General features: G+C 43.9%; 1 protein-coding gene across 3 annotated transcripts in view; it reads left to right on the top strand.

Annotated features, from left to right (window-relative positions):
- The first annotated feature begins 10,753 nt into the window (after nucleotides 1–10,753).
- The window catches only part of LOC306992533 (Fc receptor-like protein 5), a 130,307-nt gene continuing 124,390 nt past the window's right edge, over nucleotides 10,754–16,670 (top strand). For all 3 annotated transcript variants that reach the window (XM_079601555.1, XM_079601556.1, XM_079601557.1), the window contains exons 1-2: nucleotides 10,754–11,328; nucleotides 11,909–11,944. In XM_079601555.1, the coding sequence (XP_079457681.1) occupies nucleotides 11,914–11,944 (31 nt within the window). In that variant the 5' untranslated portion in view covers nucleotides 10,754–11,328; nucleotides 11,909–11,913. The remainder of the gene's footprint in view (nucleotides 11,329–11,908; nucleotides 11,945–16,670) is intronic.

Below are 16,670 nucleotides of genomic sequence, written 5' to 3' on the forward strand. Positions count from 1 at the left end.
AGGTTCCTGAGGTTCGCTTTCGGGGGCGAAGCGTACCAAATTCGGGTTCTTCCGTTTGGCCTAGCACTCTCCCCTCGCAAAAGCTCCAAGTGTATGGATGCTGCTCTGGTCCTACTGAGGCGTCAGGCCATCCTTACACTTAATTTAATCGACGACTGGCCCATTCTGGCTCAGTCTCGAGCAATGGCAGTTCGGCATCGAGATGTCGTCCTTGGCCGTATTCAAAGCTTGGGTGTGAGACTCAACACGAAGAAAAGCGTGTTGGTGCCAGCTCAGAAAACTACGTTTCTGGAAGTGGTATGGAACTCAGATACAATGTGGGCACATATGTCTCCCGCGTGTATCGAGTCCATCCGGGCCATGGCATCTGGGATAAAGCTAGGCCAGGCCATCACTGTAAAGCAATTTCTAAGACTGCTGGGCCTCATGGCAGCTGTGTCCAACATAATACCTTTTGGACCTTCTACACATGAGGCTCCTTCAGTGGTGGCTGATAGCCAAGGGGATTTCCCCAAGGGGGAATCCGTTCCGAACAATCAAGGTTACGCGCCGATGCCTTCGTTTCCCTAATTAATATGGAAGAAACCTTGGTTCCTGTCCCAAGGGCCAGTGTTAGCAGCGTCATGTCGCCGGAAAACCGTTTCGACAGGCGCCTCCTTCACTGGCGTGGGCGCGGTCATGGATGGCCGCTTTGCCAGGGGTCTGTGGCAGAACCATCAACATTTTTGGCATATATTTTGCCTAGAGATGTTGGCTGTGTTCAGGGCTCTGAGGAGCTTCCTCCCAGACATCAATTTATCTGAACCGACAAGGGGGACTCAGATCGCGCCCTCTATCCAGACTGGCGCATCAGATTAATCTATGGTCCCAGGGGAAATTATTTTCTATTAGAGCAATATATGTCCCGAGGGTTCAGAATCAGGGAGCAGACATCCTGTCGAGGCAGGGGCTGAGGCCCGGGGAATGGAGACTTCACCCAGAAGTGGTGAAGATGATATGGCAGAGGTTGGACCAATGGAAGTGGATCTGTTTGCGTCTCGAGAGACGTCCCACTGTCCACTTTGGTTCTCCCTCACTCATCCAGCTAGCCCCACTGGGGTTGGATGCCATGGTACAGGCCTGGCCAAGGCTTCGCCTGTACGCTTTTCCCCCGATCGCTCTGCTCCCGGGAGTCCTGGAGAGGGTCCGTCAGGAGGGCATCAGTCTTCTTCTGATAGCCCCGTTGTGGCCGGCCCGAGTATGGTTTTCAGACATATTTTCACTTCTGATAGCTCCGCCGTGGCAGATTCCTCTGAAAAAATGCAGAATGTCTCCTGTGATGGGTAGGTTTAGGGATAGGGGCAGTGTAAGGGGATAGAATATACAGTTTGTACAGTATAAAAAACATTACGCCTATGAATGTCCTCACAAGGATAGCAAAACAAACCTGTGTGTGTATGTGTGTGTGTGTGTGTGTGTGTGTGTGTGTGTGTGTGTGTGTGTGTGTGTGTGTGTGTGTGTGTGTGTGTGTGTGTGTGTGTGTGTGTGTGTGTGTGTGTGTGTGTGTGTGTGTGTGTGAACGAACACAATAACAGTGAGAACAATCTCATCAGAACTGATCTGGAGAATATGATGTTCAAGTAGATGAACAGAGCCGTAACAACTTTAATAAATGAGTAGCTAAATATCTTAGACTGGATCTCTCTTTTCTTTATCTGTGTATTTCTGTGTGTAGTTTTGTCTCCTCCTCCCTCATCTCTTCTCTTCTTTCAAACACAGGAAGTGTGTGTGTGTGTGTGTGTGTGTGTGTGTGTGTGTGTGTGTGTGTGTGTGTGTGTGTGTGTGTGTGTGTGTGTGTGTGTGTGTGTGTGTGTGTGTGTGTGTGTGTGTGTGTGTGTGTGTGTGTGTGTGTGTGTAAGTAACACAGCGCTGTTAAAACTGTCTATTAATGTGACAGTATGGGCTCCAGTGCACTGCCTCTCATCTGTGAGTATTTTATTATCTTCTATACTATCTTCTTTTTTATGTTTATAATGCAATGTGTTCAGCTGAAGATGGGATAATATAATGATTGTTGTGTAGGAGAGTCTATGAATCCACAGTCTCACTTGTATTATTTATTGATCAGATTCAATGTGATGATGTTACGTGTTGATCAGATAAAGAGTTTGATGATGCATTTATCTGTGTGATAATGCATGTGAAAGCTGGAGGCAATGTGTGTGTTTTTGCTCAGTTTTGTTGTAATATCTGTCTTCCCATTTCAAGTAGTTGAGATAAATCTGATTTATTTGAGTTATTGTTGAATGATGCTGTATCTTTAAATAATCTCTCCATCAGAGACTCTTATTGAGAAATAACTGCAAAAATGATTTGAAAACTTAAATTTCATTGTCATTCTATGGACAATCAGTTTATCAAACAAAGTTGAGCTTTTCACAGAACTAACTTCTCTTTTCTGAGACTCTTTTCTCTTTTCTTTTCTTCTCTTTTATTTATAACCAGTTCGCCTGCACTGCATATTTAGTTGTTGGATGAAGTCAGTTCATATAATGTGGTCTGAATATGGTTTGTTTTTGAGTCCTTTTAGGAAGAATCATTTAGTGTTGGCGTATGAACTATTTCTGACCGAGGCCAGAGCTAAAACAAACGAGGTGTGAAAATGCTGTTAGACCAGAAGCATGAGGTCACTTAGGTCTTCTTACTGTTTTTTGTTCATTTCAGCTGTAGGCTACTATGTCCAGATTTCTTTTACAATAAAGTAACAATTAGGGGTGTGCACGAATATTCGAAACCGTTATTATTATTCGAAAAATTAAATACTATGCATAAAACCCCCTTAGCTGTTCTAAATCCACTGTAAAACACGGCTTCAAGGGCTTATTGCTTTTATAAGATGGTTACTCCATACAAATATTCATTTTATATTTATTTTATTAATAAAATAAACGCCAGCAACAAAAATATAACGTTATAACTTCCTCCGCCAAGCAATGTAATTCCAGAGGTTGCCAAGCAACACATGCAGCAACAAAACATCACAAACCGCTGTGTTGAGTCATTTTCCGTTTTATAAAATTAATGTGAATTGTGTTGTAGTATTTACATGGATACATCAGGATCCCACATTTTTCTCATTGCTGATGTTTTATGTTTGCATATTTCACATAATCATCTGACTGTAGTTCCTTATGCTGCAAAATATTATCTGCTATTTATTCAATAAATCCAACAGTCTTGCATTGTAAAATAGTTCAGTCAGACTGTATAGCATACAGGCACAAGTCGTTCTCTTGCTACTGGTTTATTTGAAGACTTTTCTCCAAATCCACCGTGAAAACGTACTCTGTTACTAACGTAACCTCGGTTCTCTCTAGAAGAGGAACGAGTACTGCGTCGAAAGACGCTACGGGAAAGGTTCTTTCTCGAGATATTGAAGCCTAAAAATGAATCCTTAATTTTGTAATAATGTAAAACGCTTTGCAGCAGCATACAGCCTTAGGCGGAACAACTTGCGCGCCTATTGGCTGCTCTGCGTCAAAAGCAGCAGCCTATGCGAGGCCTCTCCCAGAACGGGCGTGGCCTAGGCCTATAAATATCCGAGCACGGCTGTAAAATACTGATTTTCATCACCGAAGCGACGCAGAGTATTATGCATGCACGGCACAGAGACGCAGTACTCGTTCCTCTTCTAGAGAGAACAGAGGTTACGTCAGTAACCGAGTACGTTCTCTTACGAGAGTTCTCTCGTACTGCGTCGAAAGACGCTATGGGAATCCCGTGCAAAACGCTGTGTGTGCTCAGATCCGACACCAGACACCCAAGGGCGCGCACGCCCGGGGCACACATAGTGCCTGATCACCAGAAAACTCACACAGAGTTCCAGGGAGAGCGGCTAGAAAAGCGTCATCCCTTTAAAATTAGTGTCCTGAAGGACATTACAGCATATATATGTATATAAATATATATGCTGGGTCATTACATTGCTCATAGGACGTAATTGTCAGTGAGTGATGCTTAAAACATTTTGGCAATCTGGGCCGTAATAAAACGGGGCAGAAAACACCATGTTGTGTCTTTTAGACCGAGAGCAGTCTGGCCTGTAAGGCGGGAACCTCTAGGTTATAGAACCTTATAAATGTAGACGGGGAGGCCCAGCCTGCCGCCATACAGATATCTTGCAACCAGATTCCACTAGACTAAGCCCACGAGGAGGCCATGGAGGATTCAATCTCCTAGCTCCTTTAAGGAAACAAACAACCAGGTCGTTCCTACCAAGTGATTGGCCAAGCGTTGGATTGACGAACACTGCTATAGCCGCCACGTAAACTTTGAGCGTGGATGGGGTCCTACCCTTATCCAGCAGCTCCTGTAGGAAGGAGAGAACCTCCGTTTCCCCGCACTGCAGGGGTGATATACCCTGGGGTGAGCACCAGCCAGAGAACACAGACCATTTAGAGGAATAGAGCCGTCTAGTGGACGGGGCTCTAGCCTGCTCGATCGTGTCTAATACTGCTTTTGGGAGGTTAGCGGGTACCCGTTGATGGCCCACACATGTAGGGACCAAAGCTCCGGGCGAGGATGCAAAATTGAGCCCCTGGCCTGAGAGAGGAGGTCCCTCCTCACTGGTATCGGCCATGGAGCAGTGCTCGTCAGCTGCATAAGTACTGGAAACCATGCTTGGTTTGTCCAGAACGGAGCCACGAGTAGCACTGAGCATCCACTTTCCCTGATTCGCTCCAATACCTGAGGTAGAAGCGAGACAGGAGGAAAAGCATAGAGCAGGCAGCGGGGCCAGACGTGGGCCAGCGCGTTCTCGCTCTTTGAGAAAAATTTCGGACAATGAGCGTTTTCCTGAGATGCAAACAGGTCTACTTTTGCTCTGCCGAATATCCTCCACAGCATTTGTACTGTCTGTGGGTGTAGAGACCATTCTCCCGTAGGAACATTGTTCCGTGAGAGTCTGTGTGGGCCGATATTCAGGTGCCCAGGCACTGCTCTCATTTTCTGACTGGGAGACAGTGAACTTTTTACCCAGTTGATTCTGAGACCTAAAAACTTGAGGTGATCGAGTAATATGGTCCTGTGCTGTACAAGCTCTGATCGAGATTGGGCTAGAATCAGCCAATCGTCAGTAATTCAGAATTCGTACGCCTCGGAGTCTCAGGGGTGCCAGCGCCGCGTCCATGCACACTGTAAATGTACGAGGTGCTAGAGACAGGCCGAACGGGAGGACTGTATACTGATACGCCTGGCCCTTGAAGGCGAATCTCAAGAATCGCCTGTGACGTGACGCAATTTGTATTTTGAAATACGCGTCTTTCAGATCTATTGCCATAAACCAGTCCCCTCGGCGAATCTGCGCGAGGATTTTTCTGGTCGTGAGCATTCTGAACTTGCGCTTCACAAGCACTTTGTTCAGCTGCCTCAGATCTAAAATGGGTCTGAGACCCCCACCTTTCTTTGGCACCAGGAAATATCTGCTGTACAAACCCTTCGCTCTGAGCTTGAGATAAAGGCTCTATGGCCCCTTTGCTCAACAGTTTCGCTATTTCGGCTCGAAGTAGATGTGCTACTTCTGTTTTCACAGTAGTCTGCAAAGATTGAGCATGTCAGCGGTATGGAAGTATTTTAAAGTTTCAGATGAGGACAACCAGCGCCGCCGCTCCCACCACGCGCATGAGCTGAGAGGGCACCCAAAAATTGCATCATGAAAAATCAATAATTATATGCCGATCAATGTTGTTTTCGTCAACGATGACGATAACGCAATTATTTCGTTGACGCACCTTTTTTTATGACGATAACGTTACCATGACTAGCTAAAAATGGCTCTAAGGTGACTAAAACATGACGAGACGTTTTCGAGTTTTCGTTGACGAGACGAGATGGAACGAAAATGATTATAAGTCTGACGTTCACAATGCATGTTATTTCTGCCTATTTTGCGTGAAATCGGTCTGTTTTGAGCTAAAAAAAGTATCAGCAATGCCGCATTCTAATCGTTGTTGTACGCCCACCACCCGGCTGCCGCGCACCAGATTCCACACAACAACAACCAGTGTTGCCAGACGTACGATATTTATCGCATTTGTACGGTAATTTTGACCTCTGTACGATGTACGATCAATAATGAAAAAAATCCCATAATGTACGATAATTTCAGAATTGCCCGCAAATTAGTTAAAATCTCCCGGAATCTAGATAGAGCGAGCAAGAGCGCGCATGTGTAGCGCGCGCACAGCAGAGAACGGGAGCGAGAGACCTTGCGTGTGTGTGCTAGTGTGCGTGTGTGCCTCACGAAGCGCATGTAAGGACCCAACCAATCGAATTATTCAGAAAGTCTAGTTTATTATGCAAAGGTTTTAAGGTTAACTGTTGTTTTATGAATTGCAACACTTGCTGCAACCTGTCAAACCTAAGCCCATTTCCAATACTTTTTAACCTAAATTAAATTGTCTACTTTTTGACTACTTTTTTTTTCTTTTTTTTACTAAAATTGACTAAAACCTTTTTGTTTTTTCGTCGACTAAAACTTGACTAAAACTATCAAGTTTATAAGTGACTAAAATGTGATTAAAACTAAAAAGCATTTTCGTTGAAAAGACTAAGATTAAAACTAAAAGGGCTGCCAAAAACAACACTGATGCCAATATTATTTCAGTATAGAAATACAGACATCCCAAGTCTCCCGGAAGTTCCGGGAGTCTCCCACATATTGATAGCGGCTCACTGATGCCCGCAAATTAGTTAAAATCTCCGGAATCTAGAGTGAGCGCGCCCGCGAGACAGAGACTGTGCTCCAAACCGTGTAGAGTGGGAGAGTGGTAGCCGTGTAGAGTGGCACGGCAGAGTGGGAGAGAGAGCAAGACACCGTGCGCGTGTGCCTCATGAAGGGCATGTAATATAAAAAATATATAATATATAAAATATTTTAGGTTTTGTTATGTAACTGTTAGTGGTAATAAAAGTTTAATGATTATTCTATTGGTTTGTGATTTTTCATTTCAAATCCATTAAAAATTAAGCAATATAAATAAATATATATTAAAGTTTTTAAAAGAAGCCATTTTCGGCTTCAGTTTCGGTTTTCGGCCAAGTGCATCCTAAATTTTCGGTATCGGTTTCGGCCCAGAATTTTCATTTCGGTGCATCCCTAATGTTTAGCACCCACTCTGAAAACCCCGGGAAGTTTTTCCCACGCATTCGCATGAGTAACTAGGGGTAGAATGAAATCTGGGCCCTGGTCGCAAAATGGCAGCGACACGAGAGCAACCGTGTGCTGTAACATGGACGCCGTGTTTGTAGCGTTTGAGGTGGGGGGCGCACTTAATCGAGCAGGCAGCCAGCGCACGCTCAGCTCTCTCAGTTGAGAGAGACCGCTCGGGGGCGAGCCCCGTAAGGCTCGTCATGTCTGGGTATAAATGTGGGTGCGTGATAGCGGGCACATTTATAGCACTGGGAGTACTGTCTATCAGAACTGACTGACCGTGCATTGGTTTCGTTTTTACAGAAACCGTGGGACATGCAGTGTGTAGTGATTGTGGGCACTGAATAGCGGGCACGTTCACTACATGTGATGCACAATCGACATGAGTCGATTTTATGTGTGCAAGCCCTGTATTGTGTAGGGCTGTGCTTGTGTGTACGAATGGGCACTGAGTTGTGGGCATTACAGTTACACCAGAGAATGTCTAATAAGGGGAGAAGGTTCACTCTCGCTACACTTCCGGCTTCTGACTGGTTGCAGTTCCACTCTGATTCCACATGAGGGCGCTCACAGGACGAGTGCAGAATGAATGGAGGTCTATGGAGCTATACCCCTCAAAATCCACTTTTCTCAAGATATAATTTTTTGTCTAGTAATTTGAATGTTGTATTCGAAAGGAGATGCAAAGAAATTGCACATTGCTGGGTGTTAGATTTTTTAGAGTCACTTATTTGCTTTAAAAAGTCTTTAAAATGTCAATGACGTCATACACATCGTACGACCAGAGATACTGCTTTACGGCAACCCTTCAGTCACTGTGGTGCTTTCGCGCTCTGCACTTTCTTTTCTCTCGAGGCATCGCCAGCACAGCTGACACAGGTAAACACACGTGCTAGAAGAGTTTCTGCTAGAATACATTCTGTTCCCGCTTCGGATGCCATGATGCCGTCAAGCGGTATCTCTGGTCGTAACCAGTCCTTCACTGACCAATCAGCGTTCATTAGCAGAATGCTAGCGTGTTATGGGCAACAACAACTTAACCTGTAAGAAATCGAAAGGACATAAGTACTCGTTCATTCAATTTTCGACCTATAACCCATGTTGAACTTGCCAAACCTACAATCAAATCTGAGATTGCTCAACGGCAATCGGCTGAAAGGGACAAATTTAGCCGTCTAGCCCCATAGACTCCCATTCATTTTGCACTCGGGGGCGATCGCCCCCAGTGGAACTCTGGTGGAACTACAACCAAAATTCGGTACAATAGGACTTAATAGGGAGTGAACAGGCTCTCCGTAGACGGGCTCTGGTTACACACATAACACCATCGGCCGTGGCACCAGAAAAATAAAAATTTTCAGAATTACCTGGGACTGTTCAAAGCTGAAGCAGAAGTACGCACCCTGGCTGAAAATGGGGCTTTCCAGGACTTCGCGAAACTCAGGAAGAAAAGGCGTGAGTCGTGAGGACGACGAAGTACGGTCCCCTGCAGAAAAGCAGCCATCCAGCCGGTTAAGCGCAGGCTCTTCAGGCGTCGACCACTCGAGGCCGAGGCTCGCGACGGCCTGCGTGAGCAGACGCATCAGGTCTGCCTCGATGCTGGCTTTTCCTCCTCGACGGTCGCGAGCGGCGGGGGCGGTGAGGTCCACAGAGCTCGCCCATCCCTCGCTACACGAAGCGAGAACAGCAGTCGTCCTCCACAGACGCGTCCTTCACCTTCATCGTCCATGACGGACGCGGCGGCAGACAGCGGCCGTTGTCCGTCGGTGAGCGAGTCCAGCGAAGCGAGTGGAGAAGCTTGCGGTGGCAGCGGCGAGCTCCTCGTGGTGGAGGGAGGTTCCGGGTTCTGCTGAGCACGAGGCTTTTTACGGCGAGGCGCTGCAGCGGGCGGAGGTGCAGCTTCAGCGAATGAAGCCAGGCGTGTCCGCAGAGTCACCATAGGCAGGGGCGCCGCTAGAAATTTTAGGCCCTATGAAAGAATATCAGGTTGGGCCCCCCACCGCACCCATTCCATTAATAAAATCAATCTCTGGGGGCCCCAAAAGTGCGTGGGCCCTTAGAATCGTCCTAACTTTTCCCCCCTTAGCGGCGCCCCTGACCATAGGCATCAAATCACAGTGATGGCAGCCGCCATCAGCGAGTGCTAAAGCTGCGTGATCCTCACCCAGGCAGGAAACACAAGCACATGGTGGTCCCCGTCGCTGAGTGGGGCTCTACACGAGCCACAGGAGGTGCGAGGCATCTTGAAAAAGACGCTCGGCTCTTTTAGTGAGTGAAAAAAAAAAGGTTCTAGTATATTTAAATAATCTCTCCATCAGAGACTCAGAGAGTTTGAGAACAGAGAACGAACACACAATCAGCTTCTCGATCACTTCTCTTTCTCTCTGACTCTCTTATTGAGAAATAACTGCAAAAATTATTTGAAAACTTAAATTTCATTGTCATTCTATGGACAATCAGTTTATCAAACAAAGTTGAGCTTTTCTCAGAACTAACTTCTCTTTTCTGAGACACGTTTCAGTTATTTATAACCAGTTTGCGTGCTCTGCATATTTAGTTGTTGGATGAAGTCAGTTCACACGTGTCAGAATAACCGCAGGTTTCCAGAAGAAGTTCATCACGTCGACATATGAACATGTTCCACCAATGCTTGACAACCAGACTTTTGTTGTCCTTTTAAACATATTGATTTATTCATGTTTTGCAAAGCTAATAATTTTTGTCTTTGTTGAGAAATGTCTTGACTGAAAACTTGAGCTATATTTACTTCAATTTTACTTTTAATAGATTGCAAATATATCATTTTTTAATGTGGTTTAAGGGCTTTTTCACACTCGTTTGTTTGAGAGACTGCAAGCGGTCGACACATTAAAATACTGTGGAGTGAATATGTTTGTTTTTTGGGTCATTTTAGGAGGAACTGAGATAATTTAGTGTTGATCTATGAATTATTTCTGGCCGAGGCGAGAGCTCTTGAAGTGCTGAAGCAAACGAGGTGTGAAAATGCTCTCAGACCAGAAGCATGAGGTCACTTGCAGCAGGTTTTCTTTCTGGTTGTGGTTCATTTCAGCTGCAGGCTACTCTATGTCCACATTATTTTACTATTAAATCTAAATTAGGGGTGTGCACAAATATTACAAACTGTTATTATTATTCAAAAAAGAAAATACTAATAAGTATTTACGGCCAGTAAAGCAATTAACATTCTCAGTGAATCCATGATAAATCCCAATCACCAACTCACAGTTATAATTAAATGCACTGGGTGGCGCTGTGGAGCGTGTTAACAAATGGATTGTATTTGATCACATCATTGAATCTATCAGTATATCAGTGAATCAGTGAACCAGTGAATCGACTCTCGTATCAGTTCACGAGTCCTGTGCAGGGCCGGATTAAGAGTTCAGAGGCCTCTGGGCACAATGACTTGTAGGACCCCCCCAGCATGGAAGAAAGTCATTAAATTATTTGAAATATGAAAATAAAACACAACATAGAATTCTACGTAGACACTGTATAAATTGTACATTGATTCATATTAAAGCTACTATTAAAGTTCTCAGTCAAGAGTGAGGGATTTGCTCTTTGTATTTTGTTGTTTTATTAACAGGGAAATTTTTAATTGTCATCATTTAGCCTACTCTCTCAAGCCGTTTCAAACCCAAATAAGTCTCCCTCTTCTGTTGAAAATAAAAGTTATTTGGAGGAATGTGGGTAACCAAACAGTTGATGTACCCCAGTGACTTCCATAATAGTTTTTTTCCTACTATGGTAGTCAATGGGGACCAGCAACCGCCCGGTTAGCCACACTCCTCAAAATATCTTCTTTTGTGTTCAGCACAAGAAAGAAATTAATACATGTATGGAACAACATTAGAGTGAGTGAGTAAATAATGACAGAATTTTTATTTTTGGGTAACTATCCCTTTAAGGACAAGCGGCTGCATGTTTACTATTAGGGCTACTGTCTCTTTAAGATCTGCGCGCGACGAGTCTAATATACACACATTTGACAAGCAGATTTGTTTCTTTTTTTTTTCTACTGTTCTTTCACTTTAGACATAACCAACTTTGTTTATGTAAACCTTGTGTGTATTTGACAATATTAAAGCAATAAGACTCGAAAGATAACTTAACAGGTAAGTAACAGGTGCTGTTAGACAGGCGTTTAGTGCATGCACGCGTCGGCGGGTGTAACGTTATTGCGCTCAGAAAAGCGCCCGTTAGAACAGCGCATCAGCAGCGAATGACATGTTTAACCGGCAAGGCTTTAAAGCACATGCAAATAATTAATTTTTATAAACTACAGTGTCCCGTTCCTCTGCATTTCATGTGAATATACGTCGCGCTGTACAGTTTGTTGAGACGGAGGCGCCAGAACTGCAAACTGATAGAATGCACGATACTACGATATTTCTTCAAAAGCAGATCGTGGAGACATTTTAATCATAATATTTGACGGTGCCCAGGGCCCCTTAGATGTCCTGAGCCCCTGGGCAATTGCCCAGTTGCCCTAATGGTTAATCCGGCCCTGGTCCTGTGACGTCATTGTGTGTGATGATGTTAAATGCTGGAGAATCAGTTTTCATCTGAATGAGCATCAAAACAGAAAAACACTTTCAGTTCATGCAGAATTAACTCTAGACATGTGTCAGTGTGTGGTTTACATTGTGTTGAATGAATGGAAAAGCTTCATATCTGTGTTTCTTCTGCTTTTAGTGCTGATGTCCCTCGTTCACTCTGGACTCAGTCAAGGTACTGTCCGTTACTGCATTAAATTATAATTATGTTTTAACTAATGTGAATTGTGTTGTAGTATTTACATGATACATCAGCCTATACAACTAAATTAACAATATCTTACATATTTTGTAAACTTTTTAATTTAGTTTCATGAACATTTTTATAAAACATGGGCCTTTATTTTTATTTAAAGGCTTATGTCTGCTATGTTAGGCTCATTTTTTTAAATGTAAGTAACTAATTTAAACACACAAACTGGTTGCCGTTGTGATGAGACTTTCATGCTCGGCCAGACTCGGCTCGAAGTCGTGCATCTTCGGATGCGGAGTGCGCGCTGTTACAAGAAAAGCCGCGTGACAGTCAATAATTACAATAGCAGCAAAAACTCAGAAACATGCGAACAGAACTCACTGTGCAGAACTCATTTCTGTTTTAGTGGATTATGATATTTTTTGTGTGAAATCAAGGTCTGTGTTTATATTGTTCATATAATTTATATATCATTTGTTTACGTTTTCTAAAATCACTTTCATAATTTAAGTTGTGTTTGTTATTTATACGTTTATACATTATTTATATATCATAAGTTGCAGTACCTTTATTTTGAAGGACTATGCGGACTTCACGTCAGATTCTTAGATCATGCAAGAAAGCGGCCAAGTAAAGCTAGGTTTATACTCGCCGCGTCCGCACGAGCGCGAAGGTGTGCACGGCAAGCATTAGGTGTAATTTTTCCAAACGGCATTGCGGTGTGGACGGTCGTTGGGTGCGCAAGGGCCCATTTCGCTAGACTGTACATTTCCTGGAGAAAATGTGAGTGGTGCTTGCAGTGGCAAAAATTCGGCACGGTTGCTAGGGTGTTTCTAGTGGTTTGCTAAGGTGTTCTGGGTGGTTGCTAGGATATCCTGGGTTGTTTGTGGTTGGTAAGGTGTTTTGGGTGGTTGCTATAGTGTTGCTATGCGGTTAATATGGTGTTCTGGTTGTTTGCTAAGATGTTGATAGGTGGTTGGTTTAGGTCAGTGGTTCTCAACCGGGGGGGCGCGAGTAGGCTACAGATGGGAGGGGAAAAAAAACTTAAAAAAAAATAAAAATAAAATTGCACTAAACTGCTGTCATAAAAAGTTATCGTTTTGTATATACATAACTCCCGAATAAAATGTAAAATGTGTTTGGACTGATTTAAAAAAAAAAGAAGTTTTAAACAATTTTGATTGGTTTGTCGATAGTGAGCGCAAATGCAGGTGATAAGCGGTTTTATTAAGCGAGTCACTGAGTCGTTCATTCAAACGATTCGTTCAAACGGCCGATTTATCAAGAATGAGACAGATATTTATGATTGGGTGACTTGGGTCATTACATCTTTGACTCAACCGATTCGTTCAAAACCCTGAATCATTCAAAACACGATTGAGTGATGCTGTGAGATGCGCTATGCTGTGATCTTTGTTTGGATTCATCGGATATATTTTCGCTGCTAAAATAGACCAAATGTCCAAATCAGTCATTATTTCGTCTAAAATGTAAGTGACTTAATATTATTAACTTGTTTGTTGAACGTCATATGAAATCAGTGTCACATTTTCAATCGTGAGGTGATGGTAAATTAAGTGATGGTCAATGTCAGCTTTCTTGGTCGTCAGGTCGTGTGATGTAGCCTATGTTGCTGAACTGTATTCAAATGTAATAAATATCAAAACACCACATTTTGAAATTTAACTGCAGTATGCCAATTTAGTTTATTTGTGTGTGCTGCCTGCGCTCATAGACTTTAGAAAACGGCGCTCATTTGTTTAATTTCTCCTTGAGAAGCTGTGCAAGCCTCAAAAGTATAAGATCCATGCACCCTGACTGAGTCCGAAACTGTCGTATTCGTTTCTCATATTCGTCATTTGGTGGCTCTCAATTGTCAAAAACACCCTTCAAAATATTTGCTACGGATGCGAAAAATACAGAAAATCTAACCATCCGAATTAATTTTTATGACGGACGGAAGTTTCAAAACTATATATATATACGAATAAGCTAGTCAGAATATAGGTTAGCTTTCCTTTAATTTTTGTGAAATGCTCAGACGCATGCATCCACACACACACAAACATGTTTAAATACATTTATGTTGTTAATAAATAAATAACAATAATAAATAATTTGTTGTAACAGCAATATCTCCAAGTTTTGTTTTTCACTGTAAAAATGTCATGATTTGCCAATGCAAAGAGAGTACCGCCACCTTTCCCCCCCACTTGATTATAACACAAACAAATCATCCTCTTGGCGACTTTTTTTGTTGTTGTTGTTGTCAAAAGCAACAAATCCAGCGACTTTTACTGGTGTTTTTGGAGACTTTTGTGGTGTTTGGAGACTCGAAAGCACGAATCACTTTGCAGTTAGGCCTACTGTGCTCAGCGAGCAGCGGGTGCTGCCGTGAGCCCCTCTCCCGTCCAAAAGCACTCACAAGCGGTCAGTCTCTCAGTAGCATCGCGCAGCAGTCCCAGCCTGCAGTCAGAGCAGAAAGGAGACACACACCCCTCCGCGTCCAGGCTGCAAATGAATCGCGCATGCGCATGGTTCCCGCCCTGGCTTACAGAGCGGGGTAAATGTAAATGTTCACTCACTCACACAAAAATAAATCACTGCATTTAAATTGACTCACGACATAGCTCTCCATTCACTCTAGTCTAGTCTCTTGCCAAGTTCGCTTGTGCCAGCTCTCGCTAGTCTGTTATCAAATCTCGATTTACGTAGGCCTTTACTACAAAACCCCAACAGTCTTTTTAAAGACTAAACCCACAAACATTTTTGTTAAAGATTAGATCAAATCTCAGCCCTAGCTAGTATTTTTTTTAACTTCTAGGCATTAGCTACACTTAGCTAAAACTACCCACGCGACTAAGACACACACACACACACACACACACACAGATGAGGACTGCAATCGTTAAGTATTTGAATAAAATCTGAATTGTCTGCAAAATAATTATTTTGTTTGTTTAATTAAAGATCGTGCCTAAGTCCCGACTGATTATACGTCTCTCAACATAGCCACACACACAGTTACATATTGCCTAAACTTTATTGAAAACAACAAAAATGGAGAAATTTCTTGTGAGGACCAACAAGCCAACCGACGCACCACCAGCTGCAAAAAAACTTAGAAGGTACGATGAAGCATACCTGCAGTTTGGGTTTACAGTCACGGCTGATCTGAGACCGCAGTGTGTCGTGTGTGCCGAGGTGCTGGCAAACGACAGTATGAAGCCCTGCAAATTAAAAAGGCACCTCGAAACAAAGCATGCTGGCATTAAAAATAAACCGGCTGAATATTTTAAAAGAAAGCTTGATGGCCTCCATCAGCAACAGGCAACCATTTCAGTGCACAGCACGGTGTCTAAACAGTGTTTGGAGGCATCGTATGTAGTGGCCAAAAGAATCGGTAAACTGGGTAAACCGCATACAATCGCCGAGACTCTCATTTTGCCGGCAGCGCAAGACATGTGCAGAATAATGATAGGCGATAGTGCAGCAGCCAAACTCGGTGCAGTACCACTGTCCAATGACACAGTCGCTAGGAGAATTGTAGACATGTCCAATGATATCAGAGAGCAACTGATAGAGTTCGTAAAAAAGAGTCCTTACTATGCGCTGCAGCTGGACGAATCCACTGATATTGCTGGGCAGGCTCAGCTCCTCACCTATGTCAGGTATCTGCGGGACAAGGCGATTGAGGAGGATGTCCTGTTTTGCCGGCCTCTTCAGTCGCACACAACAGGAGAAGCCATTTTCAATGTCCTTGATATTTTTATCCGTGAAAATGGTTTGGCTTGGGACCGATGCGTTGGCCTATGCACGGATGGTGCGCAGGCAATGACGGGGGGTGAGCGTGGCCTAGCTGCTCGCGTTCAGCAAGTAGCTCCACTTGTGAAATGGACACATTGCATGGTCCATCGCGAAGCACTAGCTGCTAAAAAAATGCCGGTTCTCTTTGACTCCGTGCTGAACCAATCCGTGAAAATGATAAATCTCATAAAATCACGGCCGCTAAACTCTCGCTTGTTTGGGGTCCTCTGCCAGGAAATGGGGTCAGGGCACGAACAGCTGCTTCTGCACACTGAAGTTCGCTGGCTCTCCAGGGGGCGCGTGTTACAGCGGTTGTATGAGCTGCGAGAGGAGGTGAAGTGGTTTTTGACAGAAATCAAATCAGATCTGGCGAAGCATCTGGATGACACTATGTGGCTTGCGTCTCTGTCCTATTTGGTCGATATATTTGACCGCTTGAATGGCCTCAACCTGTCTTTGCAAGGCCGCCAAACTCATATTTTGCTCCTTGCAGACAAAGTGCACGCCTTCACACAAAAACTAGACCTCTGGCATGGTCGCATCAGTCGAGGGAACTGTGACATGTTCCCCACCCTTGCGGACTTTATCACTGATGCAGGCACGTCACACGATTTCTCCTCCCTATTTCAATCAGCGTCTGAGCACCTGTCAGCAATGAGAAAACAATTTGCGACGTACTTTAAAGAGGATTATCGCTCTTTTGCGTGGGTTCGAGATCCGTTTGTGTGCACAGCAAACGAGCTATCAATTGATATGCAGGAACAGCTTATTGAGCTGAAGAGTGACAGTAGACTGAAGGAACTCTTTAGCTCCTGCCCTCTTTCGTCCTTCTGGGCAGCATTGATGCAGGAATACCCTCAACTCTGTGACGTCGCCTTGAAGATTCTCCTTCCTTTCGCGT

Source organism: Phoxinus phoxinus, assembly GCF_949152265.1.
Source record: "Phoxinus phoxinus genome assembly, chromosome: 2".
NCBI lineage: Eukaryota > Metazoa > Chordata > Actinopteri > Cypriniformes > Leuciscidae > Phoxinus > Phoxinus phoxinus.